General features: G+C 35.7%; 1 protein-coding gene across 1 annotated transcript in view; it reads left to right on the plus strand.

Moving 5' to 3' along the window:
- Positions 1-21,575, plus strand: part of LOC140153438 (solute carrier family 49 member 4-like) — a 42,834-nt gene that overhangs the window by 432 nt on the left and 20,827 nt on the right. The window contains exons 2-6 of the mRNA XM_072176195.1: positions 7,297-7,491; positions 12,092-12,379; positions 15,741-15,851; positions 17,090-17,180; positions 21,001-21,207. Coding sequence (XP_072032296.1) covers positions 12,112-12,379; positions 15,741-15,851; positions 17,090-17,180; positions 21,001-21,207 — 677 coding nt within the window. The 5' untranslated portion in view covers positions 7,297-7,491; positions 12,092-12,111. The remainder of the gene's footprint in view (positions 1-7,296; positions 7,492-12,091; positions 12,380-15,740; positions 15,852-17,089; positions 17,181-21,000; positions 21,208-21,575) is intronic.

Consider the following 21,575-nt stretch of genomic DNA (forward strand, 5'->3'; position numbering starts at 1 on the left):
TGGCATGGTTTTTTGAAAAATTATAATTTTGTATTATTTGTTTTGTGTTATATTATCTCATAATGCCATTGATTTACCTGACAAGTTTTGGTTTATTTTACATCCTTTATAACTACCTTGTTTGACATACATGGTCTCTTATGCTTTCATGCTTATATCCACTCATGAATTGTTGATTCGTGTTAATTTATCATTAGTTTATGAATTTCTTGATTTTGTTTACAAGTGAACTCAGTCATGTGTATCATGATTGAGGGGAGTTTGACCAGCTGTTTTAAGTAGGTCAGACCTCTTCAATCATGGTATCCATGGCAGGGTCCTCTGGCATGGTTTATGAAAAATTATAATTTTGTATTATTTGTTTTGTGTTATATTATCTCATAATGCCATTGATTTACCTGACAAGTTGTGGTTTATTTTACATCCTTATATAACTACCTTGTTTGACATGCATGGTCTCTTATGCTTTCATGCTTCTATCCACTCATGAAATGTTGGTTCGTGTTAATTTATCATTAGTTTATGAATTTCTTGATTTTGTTTACAAGTGAACTCAGTCATGTGTATCATGATTGAGGGGAGTTTGACCAGCTGTTTTAAGTAGGTCAGACCTCTTCAATCATGGTATCCATGGCAGGGTTATGAAAAATTATAATTTTGTATGGGTTTTGAAAAATTATAATTTTGTATTATTATGAATGGGTTATGAAAAATTATATTTTTGTATTATTTGTTTTGTGTTATATTATCTCATAATGCCATTGATTTGCCTGACAAGTTGTGGATTATTTTACATCCTTATATAACTACCTTGTTTGACATGGTCTCTTATGCTTTCATGCTTCTATTCACTCATGAAAAGTTGGCTCGTGTTAATTTATCATTAGTTTATGAATTTCTTGATTTTGTTTACAAGTGAACTCAGTCATGTGTATCATGATTGAGGGGAGTTTGACCAGCTGTTTTAAGTAGGTCAGACCTCTTCAATCATGGTATCCATGGCAGGGTCCTCTGGCATGGTTTTTTTGAAAAAATTATAATTTTGTATTATTTGTTTTGTGTTATATTATCTCATAATGCCATTGATTTACCTGACAAGTTGTGGTTTATTTTACATCCTTATATAACTACCTTGTTTGACATGCATGGTCTCTTATGCTTTCATGCTTCTATCCACTCATGAAATGTTGGTTCGTGTTAATTTATTATTAGTTTATGAATTTCTTGATTTTGTTTACAAGTGAACTCAGTCATGTGTATCATGATTGAGGGGAGTTTGACCAGCTGTTTTAAGTAGGTCAGACCTCTTCAATCTTGGTATCCATGGCAGGGTCCTCTGGCATGGTTTTGAAAAATTATAATTTTGTATTATTTAATTTTGTGTTATATTATCTCATAATGCCATTGATTTACCTGACAAGTTGTGGTTTATTTTACATCCTTATATGACTACCTTGTTTGACATGCATGGTCTCTTATGCTTTCATGCTTTAGTTATTGAATTTCTTGATTTTGTTTACAAGTGAACTCAGTCATGTGTATCATGATTGAGGGGAGTTTGACCAGCTGTTTTAAGTAGGTCAGACCTCTTCAATCTTGGTATCCATGGCAGGGTCCTCTGGCATGGTTTTGAAAAATTATAATTTTGTATTATTTAATTTTGTGTTATATTATCTCATAATGCCATTGATTTACCTGACAAGTTGTGGTTTATTTTACATCCTTATATAACTACCTTGTTTGACATGCATGGTCTCTTATGCTTTCATGTTTCAATTCACTCATGAAATGTTGGTTCGTGTTAATTTATCATTAGTTTTTGAATTTCTTGATTTTGTTTACAAGTGAACTCAGTCATGTGTATCATGATTGAGGGGAGTTTGACCAGCTGTTTTAAGTAGGTCAGACCTCTTCAATCATGGTATCCATGGTGGGGTCCTCTGGCATGGTTTATGAAAAATTATATTTTTATATTATTTGTTTTGTGTTATATTATCTCATAATGTCATTGGTTTATCTGGCAAGTTGTGGTTTATTTAACATCCTGATATAACTACCTTGTTTGACATGGTCTCTTATGCTTTCATGTTTCAATTCTCTCATGAAATGTTGGTTCGTGTTAATTTATCATTAGTTTATTAATTGCTTTGATTTTGTTTACAATGAACTCAGTCATGTGTATCATGATTGACGGGAGTTTGACCAGCTGTTTTAAGTAGGTCAGACCTCTTCAATCATGGTATCCATGGCAGGGTCCTATGGCATGGTTGATGAAAAATGTTATTTTATATTATTTGATTTTTGTCATATTATCTCATACTGCCATTGGTTTCAGGATTGATTGATGATTGTCCTGCTGTTTTATGTATGTCATGGTATCCAGTCTTGTCACATTTAAATTATTTTGTGATTTTGTGATATTGTGAGCTTAGAGCAATCCTTCATTTTTCATCACTTGGATTGCTCATCCATAATCTTTGTAAATTATATTATTTTGGATTATATTAGTACTTTAGTCCAAATTGGTTTACATTATTTGTTTGTTTTGTTTTTTCTTTTTTTTTAATATTTTTGGTGATAACAATAGTGTTTAATATATTTATATTTTCTTATATATATTATGTCAAGTGCACAAAATTGTTGTATTATTTGTTCCAACTGTATTAATATAAATGATATAAGTTTTTCTTGTACAATATGTAACTCATTTGCTCATGATGAATGCATTAGAAGTGATAGACAAGACCTAGCTTCAAATTACTGGAATTGTAGGGCATGTATTATTCGAACTAGTTTCCCATTCAACCATTTCAATAATGATGATGACTTCAATAATGCTATTCAAGGCTTTGATTCAATTGTTGATCATGATCAAATAGATATTGATATCACTAATAACTTTGATCACCTCTGCTTTAATCCACTTCGACAAGATGATGATTTTAATGCGGCTAGTTGTGATATAGATTATGTTTGTAAGTACTTTACATCTGACAGCTTTAACACAAATGTAAATAACAACTTGATTAACAATGGTATATCAATGTTCCAGTTGAACATCAATAGCATGAACAAAAATTTTGATGAATTGAAATCTCTCCTGCAAGTATGCAAACATCGTTTTTCAATAATTGCTGTGACTGAAACATACTTTAAATGTATCCCACCTGAATACTATAAGCTTCCTGGTTATGAATTTGTTTATAAAAACAGAGAAGGTATGCGCAAGGGTGGTGTAGGTATGTATGTGAGTAATGATATCAAATATAAGATCAGATCTGATTTAAATGAAATTCATTCATCATCATTTGAATCATTCTTCGTTGAAATCGAGGATGAAAAGAGTAAGAACATCATTGTGGGAGTAATCTATAGACCACCAACATCAGGAAATAGTATTGAGCTTTTTAACTCTGATTTTGATTATGTTCTAAACAAACTCAGCTCAGCTGAGAACAAAATCAGCTATCTCTTGGGTGATTACAATATTGACTTGCTTAAAGAAAAGAGCAATAAACATATTAGTGATTACTTGAGTATGATCTATTCTTATGGTTTTTACCCAACAATAGATAAACCGACTCGTATTACCAGAACATCTGCAACTATTATTGACAATATTATTACTTAATAATTGTTGGGCCAATCACCAATCTGGAATCTTTGTAGTTGATATCAGTGATCATTTCCCCATTTTTACTAATACTAATATAATAATAAATGGAAATAATGCTACGCCTAATAAAACTCAAACTGTATATAAAAGACAAGTTACGGATGATAATATAAATTTGTTATTAAAAAGACTTTCATTAGTTAATTGGAATGTCGTACTAACTGACGAGGTGGATGTAATGTATACTAATTTCATATCTAAATTCAATGACTTGTATGATGAATGCGTAGCAAATAAAAAAATTAATCGTAAAAAAAAATCAAGAACCACATTCTCCATGGATAACAAAAGGACTCTTAAAATCAATTAACCATAAAAATAAATTGTATAAATCGTTTCTGAAACATCGCATACGACTGCCAAGCAAGATCGGTATAAAATTTACAGAAATAAATTAAATTCACTCCTCAGGAAAGCCAAAAAAAGTTACTTCACAAATAAACTAAATAAATACAGATACAATATGAGGAACACCTGGAAAATACTTAAAAATATTCTGAATAAAAATAAAAGTTCAAACTTCACCACCAAATTTCGTGATAATAATAAAGTATACACAGATCCAAATGACATTGCAAATGGCTTTAATGATTACTTTGTTAACATAGGTCCAAAATTGGCTTCTTCAATTGAATGTATTCCAGGTATTGATTACTCGCATTATCTGTCAATGAGTAAAATCAGTCATGACAACAGTATGTTTTGTACATCTATCACTGAGCATAAAATCCTAAAGATTATCAATGGATTGGACTCTAACAAAAGTCCAGGGCATGATGGACTTGGTTCATTTATAATAGAAAAAGTTGCTCCAGTGATAGTAAAACCACTTCAGATAATTTTTAACGGGTCTATTTGTACTGGTAAAATACCTGACAGTTTTAAAGTAGCGAAGGTAATTCCACTATATAAGAAGGATGATAATGACTTGTTTTGAATTATCGACCAGTATCTGTTTTACCAATTTTCTCAAAGATTCTGGAACGACTTGTCTTTAACAGGTGCATGTCATACTTAGATCATCATCGCATTTTATACAAACGTCAGTATGGTTTTAGGAAAAACCACAGCACATATATGGCAGTGATTGACTTGGTTAACAAACTTACTGAAGCTGTTGACAATGAATATTTTACAGCAGGTGTCTTTTTAGATTTATCAAAAGCATTTGATACTATAGACCATACAATATTGCTTGATAAACTCTATCACTATGGTTTTAGAGGTATTACACACAAATGGTTTGAGGATTATTTGAGTAAAAGAAAACAATATGTTTATTATAATGGTGTTTCATCTCAACAGCAAAATCTTACTTGCGGTGTGCCACAGGGTTCAATACTGGGTCCACTGCTTTTCATCATTTACGTTAACGATATTCACTTAATTACTGATTCACTTGATGTGATTTCATTTGCTGATGACACCAATTTATTTTACTCTCACAATCAGTTTAATGTTGTTGAGGAGGTTTTCAACAAAGAGCTTATTAATGTGAATAGATGGTTCCAGGTAAATAAATTATCTGTCAATGCTAAAAAAACTAATTATATGTTACTCGGTACCAAGAAGAACACAAAACCCGAGTACAACTTGTTACTCTTTCTTGATTCTGACAGGCACTCTACAGCAAGAACACCACTTGAAAGAGTGCCAAGCACTAAGTTTCTAGGTCTACAAATCGACCAGAATATCACTTGGAGAGAACATATTGATAATATTATAAAAACATGTTCAAGAAATGTAGGTATCATTAATAAATTAAAAACTTCCTCCCACATGAGGCGTTACATACATTGTATTGTTCGTTGATATTACCGTATATCAACTATGGTATTTTAGCTTGGGGATGTGCATGTTCATCATACATAAATGATCTTTTAAAATTCAAAAGAGGGCACTTCGTATTATAAGTGCAAGTGATTATAGAAGTAGCACTAATCCCTTACTGATTAGGTATAATACTTTAAGTGTCAGGGATATGTATACATTTGAACTTGGTTTATTTATGTACAAGCATGAAAATGGATTTTTACCAAGTGTTTTTGATGATTTGTTTATAAAACAGTCTAAAATCCATGACTTAAACACCAGAAATAAAGATCGCCTTAGGCTTCCTTTTATCAAAAGAGCTTTCTGTGAAAAATCCATCAAATATGCAGCTACTAAGTTATGGAATAATGTTGATAACAGCATTAAAAGTTCATCATCGATTAATCAATTCCGCCATGTATTTAAAAAACATCTTATGCAAAGTTACTATTAACTCTTATTGTATCTGGTTTATATGACCACATTGGATATTTATATTGTATATTACTTATTTGTGTTGTGCATTTTCTTATTTACTATTGTTAACTGTTATTTTTTTTTTTTTTTTGGTTAATTCATATCAAGATATGACAGCTTACTGTTACTTCATTGAAGTGACAGTCTGCTGCCATGTCAAATGATGAATTAACCAATCAAGGATCACAGATTTTCAGGCCTCTCCTTGGCCTTTCCTGTGATTCCTTCACTCTCACTTATATTATGATTTTGTATGTATTCTTGCTTTTTGTAATTTGATGAGTGAAAAATAATAAATGAATGAAATGAATGAATGAATGAATGATAAACAATCAGTGATCAACGGTCTTGACAACAAGACGGACCCCGTTCGCCCGCCTATTGGTCGTCACTCTGTGCGTGGAAAAGAAGGAGACCTTGCCAAGGGTCATCATGGTCATTGCCACTTCTACGCAATCGCCAATCACTAGCGCGTACTCCCGCGCATTTATAGTTCCAGTAACTGTAAAGCCTCCGGCATACGGCAGGGCGTTTCAACCAATGACAAGCCTTGATTGTCCGTTTGTCTGCAATACGCGTGCGCTACGCAGCTCAGCGGCAAGCGGAAGGGTAGTATGAAACCAGCATAACTCAGTATACGGTACTTTTGTCTTAGGTGTTAGGAATGTTTTTGTTGTTATTTTGCGATATGAAAGACCGAAAATGTGCCAACTAGTATTTGGGTTGCAGTTTAGAATGTATACTTAGGATTTTACCATTCTAGATTTTTAATTTATTTGAAAGACATATAGAAAACATTGATCAAAAAGTGCAGTAGTGTGTGGGCACCAAAACCCTCAAATTTTCATATGCATGTCTTCTCAGAATTGATGTTCTAATTTCTGTTTTTACCGTTTATATACTAGGCAGGAACTGGTCAATTCTGGCGATGTTAGTAACATGGAAACATCGCTAGCTAGATATGATCGCATCACAGAGGACTACAGAACGCGTACCACTGGTAAAGTCTCCGCCTCATCCGATAATGAGGGCCGATTGTTTCATGAAATGCGACAGGCAAGACTGCTACACAATTACCGCGTATTTTCATGGTCTATTGCGTAATCGCGAAAGCATGCAGCGCTATATCGCGTATACACGAAGGCACGCAGCGCTGGCGTGATTGTTTGACACGGCACGATCGAACAATCGGATCGTGAATATGCGAGAACTGGTAGCATACAATTACACGGGGACTTTGGTGGTACTTTCTCTGTTTTATCTTACTCTGTGGATCGCATTGATATCATAACAAAATGGCTGAAAATATTATTCTTGACGTTTATTTTCAGGTTCAATCTGTAGCGTGCAGGGTTTAAATTTCATCATGTGACATTGCCAACGAGTCAACAGAATGTCTGAAAATTTGTGCTTTTCAATGTGTTGGACCGTTCATGAAGATTGTTCCAGTGTAGTTGCGAACAGAAGCAGGCAAAAATATTGTGAACTATTCTAAAAAAAAGCTATATACCACTGAAGAGATAAAGGTAAAAGCCCATGATGGTAGCGTAAATGTGGATTAAAGTCGTTCTTAATTGTAGCATTATCGCAAGCCAAAATAACTCTCAAAATATTTTTCGATTAGATGATGTGAACAAAAATGTGGTGAATTGTGGTAACCACAGGGAGTAGATATCCAATGCCAATGTATCATTAATACACATTTTTGCTCTCACTAACTAGTTGAGTAACCGGGAGCGATTACTAAAACGGGAAGAATCGCTGAACAGATTCACATGGTGATAGAGACTATTAGGACCTAAGTGGCGTTTAATACCACGCCGAATTGCTATTTTATTACGTAAATACCCTTCCCCCGTATACCCTAAGATCCATGTATCATCCTTCACTGAAAAGATTATTTCCTTTTTAATTCGCTCGCTCTTTCTTTCTTTGTCTTTTTTCTTTCTTTCTTTCTTTCTTCCGTTCTTTCTTTCTCTCTAGTTTCTTTATTATTTTTGCTTCCTTCCTTCCTCCCGTACCCTTACGATATTGTATAGCCTTCATAGGCCCAATCCCGTTATCCCATATCCCGTATACCATAACCCCGTAAGCAAGTTAAGTTGGCTATGCGCACCCGTGCGTGCGAGTTGTGTACGCCGACAGGCTAACGACGGCGCGCTTTCTGCTAGACATGTGGACGCGTTGGTTGGCATAACCTGTAAACAAACAGCTGCTATATATTTGCCCGAAAAACTCACTTTTTTACTGATTTTGAGGCCAATTCTTGACCGTTTGCAACCAAATAAAGTCCAATCCATTTCCCGTATATTCCTTGATCTCCTGTAGTGCCGTACTATTACGCTAACTTTCGTATTCGGCGAGGAGGACGATTTCGACCTCCTGGTTTGTTTACAAACAGAGGTAGACAAAAGAACGTTCCGCTTGTCCAAACACTCAAGTATCAGAAGGATGGTCCACAATAGCGTGATTCACGTAACATGAATAGGGATTAAAAAGCTGTCACGTAGAACCATGTGCTTCTATTGTCCAATTTGCCATCAAGATTTCATATGGAAACAGTTCAGACCCAGTACAGGATCATGTCAGAAATTAATATCTTGTTCTGGGTCTGATTATTCGGACTAGATCTCCTGTATGAATTTGGCAACATTTGGATCGAAACTGATGGAGCCTTTCATTCTTCATACATAGATACAACATTTCGCTATTAGTAAGACTAGCGGGATACCCGCGCTTCGCGCGGGTCCCCGCTAGATGAGTAAATGGGAGCGTTCACTATAACAGGAAGAATTACTGAACAGGTAGAATCTCATAGCTTGTCTGCGGACGTGTTCACCCGTTATCATAATCCCGTGATCCGTCCATGTACCTTTTTGTCCTTTATTTTTCCCGGGTATTTTTCCTTCTTTCCGTATTATCATGTCCACTGGTCTCTGGCTCTTAAGTCGCGTGGCTCTGCGCCGTTCTTACGACGCATTGGCGTAGTGCGCGACACATACGCTGTGGCGCCGACGCGCTGCATGCCAGCTGCAGCAACGCGTAGGCCGGCAACCGATTTTCATAACAAAAAAAACATTTTTACCCATATTTTCACTGTTTTTGCAGCCAATTCTTGACCGATTTCAACCAAATAAAGTCCAGTCCATTTCCCGTATATTCCTCGATCTCCCGTATGAATTTGGCGACATTTGGATCTAAACTGACGGAGCCTTTCGATCTTCATACCCACATACTAACACACAACATTCCCCTATTTATAGTAAGATTTCAAAACTGCCAGAAGCAATATAACTCAAAAATTTGGAAACATGTAATGTTTTAATAATCCACAATCCCGGACATAAGTCGTTCGAACACTTGTGTCAAAGTAGGACTGTTTGAGACCGTATTTCTGATTTACTTGACATATTAAAATGTCGCTTTCTTTGACGTGAAGTCTGAACCATTTCCTACTACTACAACCCTCCCCCTGCCCCACCAATCAATGTTGGATGTTTCTATGACCAAAAAAACAACCAACAACATTGATCAGGGGGAATGGGGGCATATTTGAGGTACCCATGTTAAAGTGTTCGAACAATTATGACTGGGATTGTATTTGCGATGTCAAAAATATAACATCTAAAATTGGTTTTTGGCTCATATCTTTAAAACGAAAGCAGGTATTACAACCAAATTTGGCACACGTTATCACAATGATATGCGTCATGTTTTCTGAATTGGACAGCATGATATTGATTAAATTAAGGGAACGGTCAATGAAAATGTGTCACACACCATGTAAACCTATGTGAAAACTGTTCTATTTTCAAGAGTGTTTTGCCTTCCAATTTTTTTTTTCAGATATTATTCCTGAAAGTAAGACCTTTATATAAACAATAATATTTTCTATGCGGGATCTTTATATTTTAGGGATCGGTCAATATAAATATTGAATATTTTAGGTTTTTAATGTAAATTAGGCACTTTTTTATAAGAAAAGACCACATTTTGATATTAAGTGTTAAAAAGAAATCATTTTCATTGCAAATATATTTCAATTGTGTACAATTTAATATATATTCGATATTAAATGCCAAACTTTGTGCTAAATTGAGTTGATTGGGCCACTGGAAGTGAATTACCGCAGAGGCAAGATTTATCTTCAGTAGATAGCAGGGTTTATCTTCAGTAGATAGCAAACACTGCACAACCTGTACGTTTTTGGTTCGTGATCAGTAGAGTACAATCATTTCGACCCATATAAACAGAAAGCCAGAGATTCACAGACGGAGGCGACACCCCAAGCAATGTGTTTTGGGAATTTATCCTCAATTCAAATATTAAAGTGAAAAACAAAACAATCAACGTGCATTTTCAAGAAATTTGATGTAAATTTGATGTAAATGTCAAAATCCAAAATATTAATACATCTTATTCAGACAAAGTTACTAAATGACTCATCATTAAAAATGAAAAAAAAAAAAAACTATAAAAATATATCCATTTACTTTTGATTATTTTATTCAACAGTGTTAAAGCAATTTAATGTGTAAATGAGAGGGGACGACAATGACAATGTTTAAGTTGTCATACAGACCAAAAATCACATCATCATCATCATCATCATCATCATCATCATCATAAATACATACATACATAATTATCATACGTAGGTCTGGGCATACGTAATTATTTTTTTATTTATTTATTTATCATTCAAACATACAACAAATCCATATGCGAGTTAACGCAACATAAAGAATTCCTTCACAATCACTATATGTAGCAAGTCCTTCATTCAGTCTCGTTCCAAAACTAAGTCTAATCGTGAAATTTAAATATACTGTATGGACTTTGCATTTTAGGATGCGCACATGACGATAAGCCAACGGTATACCATACGCAAATCAATCCATACCATCGATAATCCGCTACTGTTAAAGATTTGATCGTAGTGATTTCTAATATTCTATGAATATGGTGGTATATCGTTAACTTACGTGTTTATGGTGTACAAATCGACACAATATTTTCACAACAATATGGATTACCGATATGATCATTTCAGAAATTATTTTTTTAGCGCAATATTGTCAATTTAAATAACATGATTAATATGACACTTCTCAATGAACAAAACAAAACCAAAACCACTGGCCTTCAATAGCTCAATCGGTTAGAGCGCTCTTGATATGCAGATAACGGGGCGGGTTCGAATCAATCCAAGTATTTTTTTTCCTATTTATTAATTGTTATAAATTTCAGGAAAATTTTCTTTCAAATAACTTTGCAGAGCAACTGTTGTCAAACTCTTTTTTTTTCAACTAAAATGCAAAATGTCACTATTATGCAGTTTATTGTGTCTTCTTAGTATTTTAGGCAGATTCTCCTACATGTATACTCCGTTTGTTATGCTATAAGTTAATATGTTGTTTCATGAAGATGATTCATATTTTCCTGTGATTTATCCCTAAATCGTGGACTATACATTTACCATGTTTACTAGTATTCATCCTTATGATCACCAGGACCTACAAGGATATGAATTTGAAAACATCTCCTTGCGCATTTACACATAGATTTTCTTAGAATGGTTTTTATGGTCTGGTACACATTTTCATTGACCGTTCCCTTAATTTACAATATTTAATACTGTCCATTTTATAAAACTGAGAACATATTGTTGTGATAAAACGTGCCAAATTTGGTTGTAATAGCTGCTTCCGTTTTAAAGATATGAGCCAAAAACCAATTTTAGATGATTTTTTTTGGATATCGCCAATACAATCCCGGACATAAGTCGTTCGAACACTTGTGTCAAAGTAGGACTGTTTGAGACCGTATTTCTGATTTACTTGACATATTAAAATGTCGCTTTCTTTGACGTGAAGTCTGAACCATTTCCTACTACTACAACCTCCCCTGCCCCACCAATCAATGTTGGATGTTTCTAGGGTTCATGACCAAAAAACAACCAACAACATTGATCAGGGGGAATGGGGGCATATTTGAGGTACCCATGTTAAAGTGTTCGAACAATTATGACCGGGATTGTAGATAATCTAAAAAAAACATGAAAAATAAGACCCTGTCCCTTGAACAAATAAATGCCTTTTAATCCATGTTGATCTTCATTCACAGGAGTTGCTCAACTGCTCACAATGAGTGCAGATCCTTCTGAAGCAGCTGCTCTCATATCACCCATCTCAGAATCAAAGAACCTAACCAACAAAGACCACACATATGATACATTCTCCAAGCCATCTGTAGATGGCAGTGTGAATCAAGAAGATGATAGCAAGGTACTTTCATCATCTGGACAACACTATGTGGTGTATACCAGACGCTGGTATATACTGCTGGTATATGCTTCAATGGCTTTCCTTCAGGCAGCAGGATGGAATACATGGGGACCAATAGCTGATACAGGTATGAAATGTCAGGAAAGAAAAAGAGCCAGGTATACTAACTTGATGTGAACAACTAAAATACAGACTAGACAGTATGCAGAGGGGAATAAAAAAACCAAATGTAGGCACAGAAGTAGGTAAAGTTTGATAGCCAAAAATGAACAATTCCAAGGCTAGAAGTGTTAAACCTGTAAAAACAGCAGTACAATGGGAATACAAAAGTGCACTGGAACAAGTGATGACAATGCACATAAACAGACATGATAAACCAAACAACAAATGTAGGCACAAAAACAGGTGAAGTTCAATGGCCAAAAAATACAGAGGGGTCAGTAAAAAATAGAAAAAATGCTCTTCTTCAGGGACAGAAAACACAATATAAAATTAAATAGCAAAAACTATATATACTATAGTTTTTTTAAGTATATTTTCTTCATTTAGGTATTAGTTAATTGTAGTGGGCTTTTCCATTTTAAAACCACACCCCACTGTGTAAGACACTAGAATTGCAACCAAATTCAACAATTTAAATTATTGCAGATTCTGCCATTTTCATCCATAAAAGTGGAAAATGTGTTGGAAGATTTTGAAATTCCAAACAAAATTGTCAAATTTTAGGCCAAATTGTGCAAAATTCAACTGGATTTTTTTATACAGTTTTGTATATTTCAACAATTTTCAGCTGGAATTTTACATAAAACAAGCAAACATTTCCAACTGGATTGACCATATAAACATATGCAATCAGATGGCAGAATTGAGATGACAATCAAATCTTCCACAGGGGGTGTGTATTTTAAGTCTAATATTCTAATTTGGCTGCATGGGAGCTGCATATCCACATGACTAATGAATATAAAATTATGTCTTCACCAATTTATAATATTGTATTTTCAGTAACAGCTAAACCAGTGCTGAACTGGACAGATGCAGACATAGCACTGCTAACAAACATGGGTTGTATCACATATGTCTTGTCTTTTAAATTACAGCTAAACCAGTACTGAACTGGACATATGCAGACATAGCACTGCTAACAAACATGGGTTGTATCACATATGTCTTGTCTTTTCAATTACAGCTAAACCAGTGCTGAACTGGACAGATGCTGACATAGCGCTGCTAACAAACATGGGTTGTATCACATATGTCTTGTCTTTTCAATTACAGCTAAACCAGTGCTGAACTGGACAGATGCTGACATAGCACTGCTAACAAACATGGGTTGTATCACATATGTCTTGTCTTTTCAATTATAGCTAAACCAGTGCTGAACTGGACAGATGCTGACATAGCACTGCTAACAAACATGGGTTGTATCACATATGTCTTGTCTTTTAAATTACAGCTAAACCAGTACTGAACTGGACATATGCAGACATAGCACTGCTAACAAACATGGGTTGTATCACATATGTCTTGTCTTTTCAATTACAGCTAAACCAGTGCTGAACTGGACAGATGCTGACATAGCACTGCTAACAAACATGGGTTGTATCACATATGTCTTGTCTTTTCAATTACAGCTAAACCAGTGCTGAACTGGACAGATGCTGACATAGCACTGCTAACAAACATGGGTTGTATCACATATGTCTTGTCTTTTCAATTATAGCTAAACCAGTGCTGAACTGGACAGATGCTGACATAGCACTGCACTAACAAACATGGGTTGTATCACATATGTCTTGTATTTTCAATTACAGCTAAACCAGTACTGAATTGGACATATGCTGACATAGCACTGTTAACAAAAATGGGTTGTATCACATATGTCTTGTCTTTTCAATTACAGCTAAACCAGTGCTGAACTGGACAGATACTGACATAGCACTGCTAACAAACATGGGTTGTCACATATGTCTTGTCTTTTCAATTACAGCTAAACCAGTGCTGAACTGGACATATGCTGACATAGCACTGCTAACGAAAATGGGTTGTATCACATGTCTTGTCTTTTCAATTACAGCTAAACCAGTGCTGAACTGGACAGATGCTGACATAGTACTGCTAACAAACATGGGTTGTATCACATATGTCTTGTCTTTTCAATTACAGCTAAACCAGTGCTGAACTGGACATATGCTGACATAGCACTGCTAACGAAAATGGGTTGTATCACATGTCTTGTCTTTTCAATTACAGCCAAACCAGTGCTGAACTGGACAGATGCTGACATAGCACTGCTAACAAACTTGGGTTGTATCACTTGTCTTTTCAATTACAGCTAAACCAGTGCTGAACTGGACAGATGCTGACATAGTACTGCTAACAAACATGGGTTGTATCACATATGTCTTGTCTTTTCAATTACAGCTAAAACAGTGCTGAACTGGACAGATGCTGACATAGCACTCAGGTGGTGGATGACGTGCATTCCCTAAATTCAGTAAATTTTCATCGTCAACCGTGTAATTGAATGGGATTATTTTGACATTTTAAAACGCTTGAAATATCACAAACAAATAGGCCTATGTTGATAAATAATATAAATACAAGCTAAAACCGTTGGGGTTCGATAATGAACCCCACAAAACTAACCAGTATATGGAAAATGCCATACGGCGGGCGGTTTCACAAGTTGCCGGCTCGATCATGTCATCCGCCGCCTGATAGCACTGCTAACAAGCATGGGTTGTATCACATATGTCTTGTCTTTTCAATTACAGCTAAACCAGTGCTGAACTGGACATATGCTGACATAGCACTGCTAACAAACATGGGTTGTATCACATATGTCTTGTCTTTTCAATTACAGCTAAACCAGTGCTGAACTGGACAGATGCTGGCATAGCACTCAGGTGGTGGATGACGTGCATTCCCTAAATTCAGTAAATTTTCATCGTCAACCGTGTAATTGAATGGGATTATTTTGACATTTTAAAACGCTTGAAATATCACAAACAAATAGGCCTATGTTGATAAATAATATAAATACAAGCTAAAACCGTTGGGGTTCGATAATGAACCCCACAAAACTAACCGAGTATATGGAAAATGCCATACGGCCGGGCGGTTTCACAAGTTGCCGGCTCGATCATGTCATCCGCCGCCTGATAGCACTGCTAACAAGCATGGGTTGTATCACATATGTCTTGTATTTTCAATTACAGCTAAACCAGTGCTGAACTGGACAGATGCTGACATAGCACGGCTAACAAACATGGGTTGTATCACATATGTCTTGTCTTTTCAATTACAGCTAAACCAGTGCTGAACTGGACAGATGCTGACATAGCACTGCTAACAAACATGGGTTGTATCACATATGTCTTGTCTTTTCAATTACAGCTAAACCAGTGATGAACTGGACAGATGCTGACATAGCACTGTTAACAAACTTGGGTTGTATCACATATGTCTTGTCTTTTCAATTACAGCTAAACCAGTGCTGAACTGGACAGATGCTGACATAGCACTGCTAACAAACATGGGTTGTATCACATATGTCCTGTCTGCTTTTGTGTTTGCATGGCTTTTGGATAAGAAAGGTGAGCTTTAATTTTCTTTCACTGATTCCAGTAAAATAAAGTCAACATAGGACAGAAAACAATACAGTCATCCCAGTCCACATCTGTACACTGGAGATTCTCACTCCCAAATACATCAGGACCCGCTGCGGCTCTAAACAGACTACCCAGACGAACACAGATCGCTATTAATACATTGAGAATCAAGGCCAAGACCAGCAGGATAGTTATAGATAAAAACTACACTAATTTTTTTCTGCCTACTGCAGTCAAGACATTACATGCCAATGCATTCACTATCTCACCGAATGTCCCAGAACAAACACTCCCCGACAGTAACTTCTTGAACATTTAAAACCTGAGCAACATGTCACCGACAAACAATATTTAGCAATCAACATTCTTGCCACACAGACCCTAAGACAATACCAAGAACTAAAAGACTACACACTTTACAAACCACGACCACAGCAATAAAATAAATTAATTAAACATCCAAGCTTCCCCAGCAACTAATATATTAAAACTAGCAACCAGGGGTCAAGCAAACATAATGACCCAGCTCCTCAAGCAGAGCGAACCTAAAAAAGAAGAAGAAGAAGACAGAAAACAAAAACACCTTACTGCAAGATAGTTGGGTAGCCATTGTCATAATTCAGATAGTGTGATCAATCCACAAATTAAATGTAAACACTTTGGTATTTGTTTTTTAATAGTGCTTCTCTCCTAACAAGTGCCACATCCAGAATTTTTTAAAAAGCAGCAAATCTATATTTCATTTTATTTAGGTTTCAAAACTAGGATTAAAAAATACAGAAAAGAATTCATAAATGCATGTTTATTACCACTGTTTCATGGAGACTGTGGTCCTTGCAAGTGCCTACATGTACTTTCAGTGCACACCACCACTAAATTATGTCAAATATGTAGGCCTGTGAATAAAATTACCATCTGAACCTTTATGTTTTAATAGGATTATGACGATTTTGACTTGGGAATTATTGGATACACTATATTTAATGTTTATATTAAAATAAATTGGTTTATCGTAGATGGAAAGGTCATCTGCATGCAGAATTTCATTGGAAACCTTAGCTGTAAATATGTTGACATTTTCTATTCTCCCAACCACTTTCTCTGAGGAAATGAAACATACATGTATGGCTCTAATATTTTGAGCTTCTGTTTCAAACTCATGAGTGGATGGAGAATAGATTTAATGTAAATTGATTGAAATCAATTTTGCATTTGTGTTACAGGATTGCGAACTACCCTGCTGATATGTTCCACCTTGTTAATGATTGGCCTTGTGATCAGGTGCTTTCCTGTTCAAGTGGAGTATGCTAAATTGTAAGTAATGTAGTGATTTTAAGTATATACCGTATTTCCTCAAATAGTCGCCCCGAGGGCGTTGCATTTTTCATAAGGGGAGCGTTTATTACAGGTCATATTAAGAATGATAATTCCTGTTAAAATCATTAGGTAAGCTTAAAACTCACACTGAAATGATGAACTTAAGAACGCTAACTTCCGATTCACTTCAGGGTTTACGACCAGATTTTCGCCAATTACCGATGACCATGTGTGAGCTTTGGTAAGCTAAGTTACTACACAAGATAGCATGGAAATATCAGCATTTTGAAACGTCTTGGATGGAAAAAAAAGTGGTGGGGTGTTTATTTGAAGGAGGACGACTATTCGAGGAAATACGGCACAGTGTCGACCTCCTATACGATAAATATAAATTTAATACTCCGTTGGTGCGCGACGGGCGAGTGGTATTTCACCGAACGCAAGAAAAGGAGTTCTATCTGATTGGCTAGCAATCGATCGCTTAGGTCGCTTAGTAGTCAACTACAAACTCAAAACTGAGCAATGTATTCAATTCGATTGAAATCGATATTCTATTATTGACGAAGATAAAGAGAGTGATAGTGTGTCAATAATGTACATTGTATTGCAGCATGCATTCCTTTATATAAATATTTTCTCAAAGAGTTGAATATGATCACAATTTTACCCAGGATTTCAAATTTTTTACCATGAAATTGCAGTTAAACATATCCACAGCAAAATACCGGTCCTCACTAATTAGTGTATTTAATTTCCAGTTAGTGTATTTAAGATAAAACATGTGATTTATGATAAAATTTTCTTGCAATATAAATATCATATGGGATACTGATATGGTAGGCCGCAACCGCCACAACGTGGAGCTGCTACGCGTAGCTGACTTTTTGTGCCGTGGAGCCAAATTGACCAATCATGTTAGAGTTTTTCATTACTCGGAGGTAAAACTGACCAATCAAGTACGACTTACTCATTACGTGAAGCGAATTTATTCATTAAGAATTTGCCAGACGAAGCGTCACATAGTTGCAAGATATCCTCGGTCACGAAAGTTGTGATTCAAAAGTAGTTTATGAAAAGTACGAACCGACTTATTATTAAGATGGACATGCACTCATAAGAAACTCATACAGTATTGTACATAACTATATAGCTAGGCAGAGTGGTGGTAAACCATGCACACAGTTCTGCGATCTGCAGTGTATCGCCGGGAGCTAATTTGTATAACTTGCGCGGTGTGGCCTGCGGAATTCGACCTTCAGCAAACCAGTTCGGATTTACTTTATATACCAGTAGTAGGCCATACATACTGTAGTTTACTGTCCGTTTTCTTATACACAATACTCAGTGCGCTCACCATTGACACGTGACCTCTACAAATAGTGTATGTTAGAAGTATAGGCCATTGCCTAGTTGACGTCACTGTGTAAAAAATAACCGGCCAATATTTAAAATATTCTCTGAAATTCTAGAAAATATAGTTTTGCATGTCCTAAATTTTTAGCTAATTTAGGTGTTTGGAAATATTGGTACTTTTGTGTTTTAGGAAGGATATGTAAACGACAGATAACACCAAAAAATATGAAGAAATTATTTCTAAACCGTGTTAAGTCATTAAGCTTCTCATTTTCAAGAACGCTGGTTAACAATAAGCAGACTATTGTCTCATTTAAGTAAACAAAAGCCCACAGTATTGTTACCTTGCGTTCGCTTTATAATCGTTCACCCAACTGAAACTATGATACCAGCTCATTGCTCATTGCACAGGTAGGCCTAAAACAGACACAAGTGCAGTGTGTATTTAACCAGAGAAGATCTGATGTAACATAGTTGAGCTGTTTTCATTGAGTGTTATCTTGGTTTAATAGCTTTTAATGGGGTTTAAGTCCTTCAAAGGTCGTGGTGAATTCTACTGTAGACATGACTGCATCATGATTATTTTAAAGTCAACAACATTCAACAATATGATCACCGTGATAGTATGACAGTATCAGTACCGTGGGTGTCAGTGATCCTGGCCTGACACAGTAGACAAACAAACAAACAAACACGCCACACACATGACACATGCATGCAAGGTAACATTGACTATACACTAATCAAACAATGGTATTGATCCTGTACAACTGGTCGTGGTTTATTTACAATCGATTCATTTAAAATTCCCATAGTAAACATTAATTTTGGCAAGAGCTTCTCTCTCTGGAACGAGGATGCATCCACTGGCTCAGCGTAATGAAAAGATCTAACATGATTGGTCAATTTAGCTCCATGAAGTTTAAAAGTAAGCTACATCGTAGCAGCTCCACGTTGTGGCGGTTACGGCCAGCCATATACTGATCATGCGAAAATCGTAAAAATATAGAATAGAAACAGTGTGGCAGGCTCTCAAAATCTCAAATTGTATGCTTAGCCTGAGTCGCTCGGCCTATCTCGAAAAAATCACCATGCGTAGCTGTTGAAAAACGTGAGGATTCATCGTACTATCACGGCAATTTTTGACACGAAGATATAGGGAAGATGACGGTGTGTACGGTACCAGACATTAACACACCACAGAACAAACTCAATTAGGTCATTTCATAATATGCATAGGTCAAAAGTGATCAGACTGAGAATTATTTACCCAAAACAGTAAACATCTTTCCTTAATCTTGTCCACTCCTATGATTAGCTGTACCCCTATAGCATATAATCCTAACCATCAACCCTACCATACCCATAACCAATTAATATTAACCCTAACCATCCCAATCTAACAAATTCTAAAAAAGCATAACTACGTATGCATGCATCTATCCCACATGATGGGATAACACAGTCACCATAAGTCATATGCATGGTGTCGTTGGTTGGGCCAGTGAAACACCTGTGGGTACCAGTTGGCAATGCACTGCTTGGCATGCGAGGGGTCCTGGGGTCAAAACCTGGGGGTATCAAGCAACTTCTCACCTTTATTGTTCCTTCTTTCCTTTCCGATAACCAAAAAACACTTGGAGGGTTAGGGTTAAAGGTAAAGCCAAGAATTCTCCGCATTGCGGAAATTCTGCGAAAATCGCAGAATTTGGAGGTAAAGCGGAAAACGCATTTCTGAGAAAAAAATTTAAAAAATAAGCAAAAATGACCTAGAAAAAGGAAAATAATACAATTGAAAAGAAATAAATAAAATACTAAATGAAATGGGTCTTCAAAATTCATCAAAATAAAGTAAAATCCATCATAGATTTACCGTACAACGCCTGTCCTACCTCTCATTGCAGCCATGATACCCAATCACCCATCCCAACTTTGCAACATCGCAATGATCGTCACATTGGCCGGGCTGCAAAAAATGTGCTAAAATTACAAAGCGGAGAAAAGCGGAATTTAGCATTTGTAAAGCAGAAAATTCTTTGCTTTAGTTAAAGGGCTCATACTAAACTACCAAAACACAAATTTCCTTCCTTGAAATTCATGGCATGGTATATCCTGGGTGATTATAATCCAATCAATGAATTGTCTGAAATATCAGTGTAACATACTGTGCATTAAGTCTCAATTCTCTGATGTTACAATGTTGATTACAACAAACTTCATCCATGATTACTATCATCACTGCCATGACAAAAATGTTGTAACTTTCCCCTTGTAATCAAAGTAAGGTGAGGATAATAATGTTGAAAAGAGTTTCATGAAAGATTCTGGGTGAACAATAGATAGAAAATGGATCTACTATAATAGTAAAATGCTGTTTTAGTGTAGCATCATCACAATGACATAATGTTCCTGTGTTGAATTCATATCAAATTGAATAAGTCAATCCAAATTTGCTCTATTACAGGACCATGAATATAGGTGCACTATTGATAGGCTTTTCAGCACCAGGGATCAATGCAGGACCACCTCTTGTCTCTGCGGTGTGGTTTCCTCAGTATCAAAGGACTACATCAACAGCTATAATGGCTTCATCAGCTTATCTAGGGGTAGCAGGATCATTCCTTATAGGACCATTGATTGTTACGGATATCACCAATACAAGCGGGTCAAGGTATTTACTATAACTCACATGTAGATTACTGTTGAAGTGATGTATGTTTGTTTGAAGGTATTCCAGAACTCATTTTACCAAGATATAACAATGCATTAAGTACTGTAGTTAACCGAATTAGGGCTGCTTCAAAAAGTGCTCCTGTCCTCTTAAAGTCCCCTTATGCACATGTGGAGTGGAATTTGATCGCAAATCTTAAAAAGTTAATAATGAGAAAATGAACATGAAAATGAGTTGCTTGAATTTAACATTCCAAACATAGTAAATCAAAAGTCCTCCTCCCCATGGAATGACTTGTTTAATCTCTCTGGGCACTTATTTTGGTAGAAAACAGTACCAAACTCATTGTAAGGCATTGTAACTACTCT

The sequence above is a fragment of the Amphiura filiformis genome, chromosome 1 (assembly GCF_039555335.1).
Source record: "Amphiura filiformis chromosome 1, Afil_fr2py, whole genome shotgun sequence".
In the NCBI taxonomy this organism is placed as follows: domain Eukaryota; kingdom Metazoa; phylum Echinodermata; class Ophiuroidea; order Amphilepidida; family Amphiuridae; genus Amphiura; species Amphiura filiformis.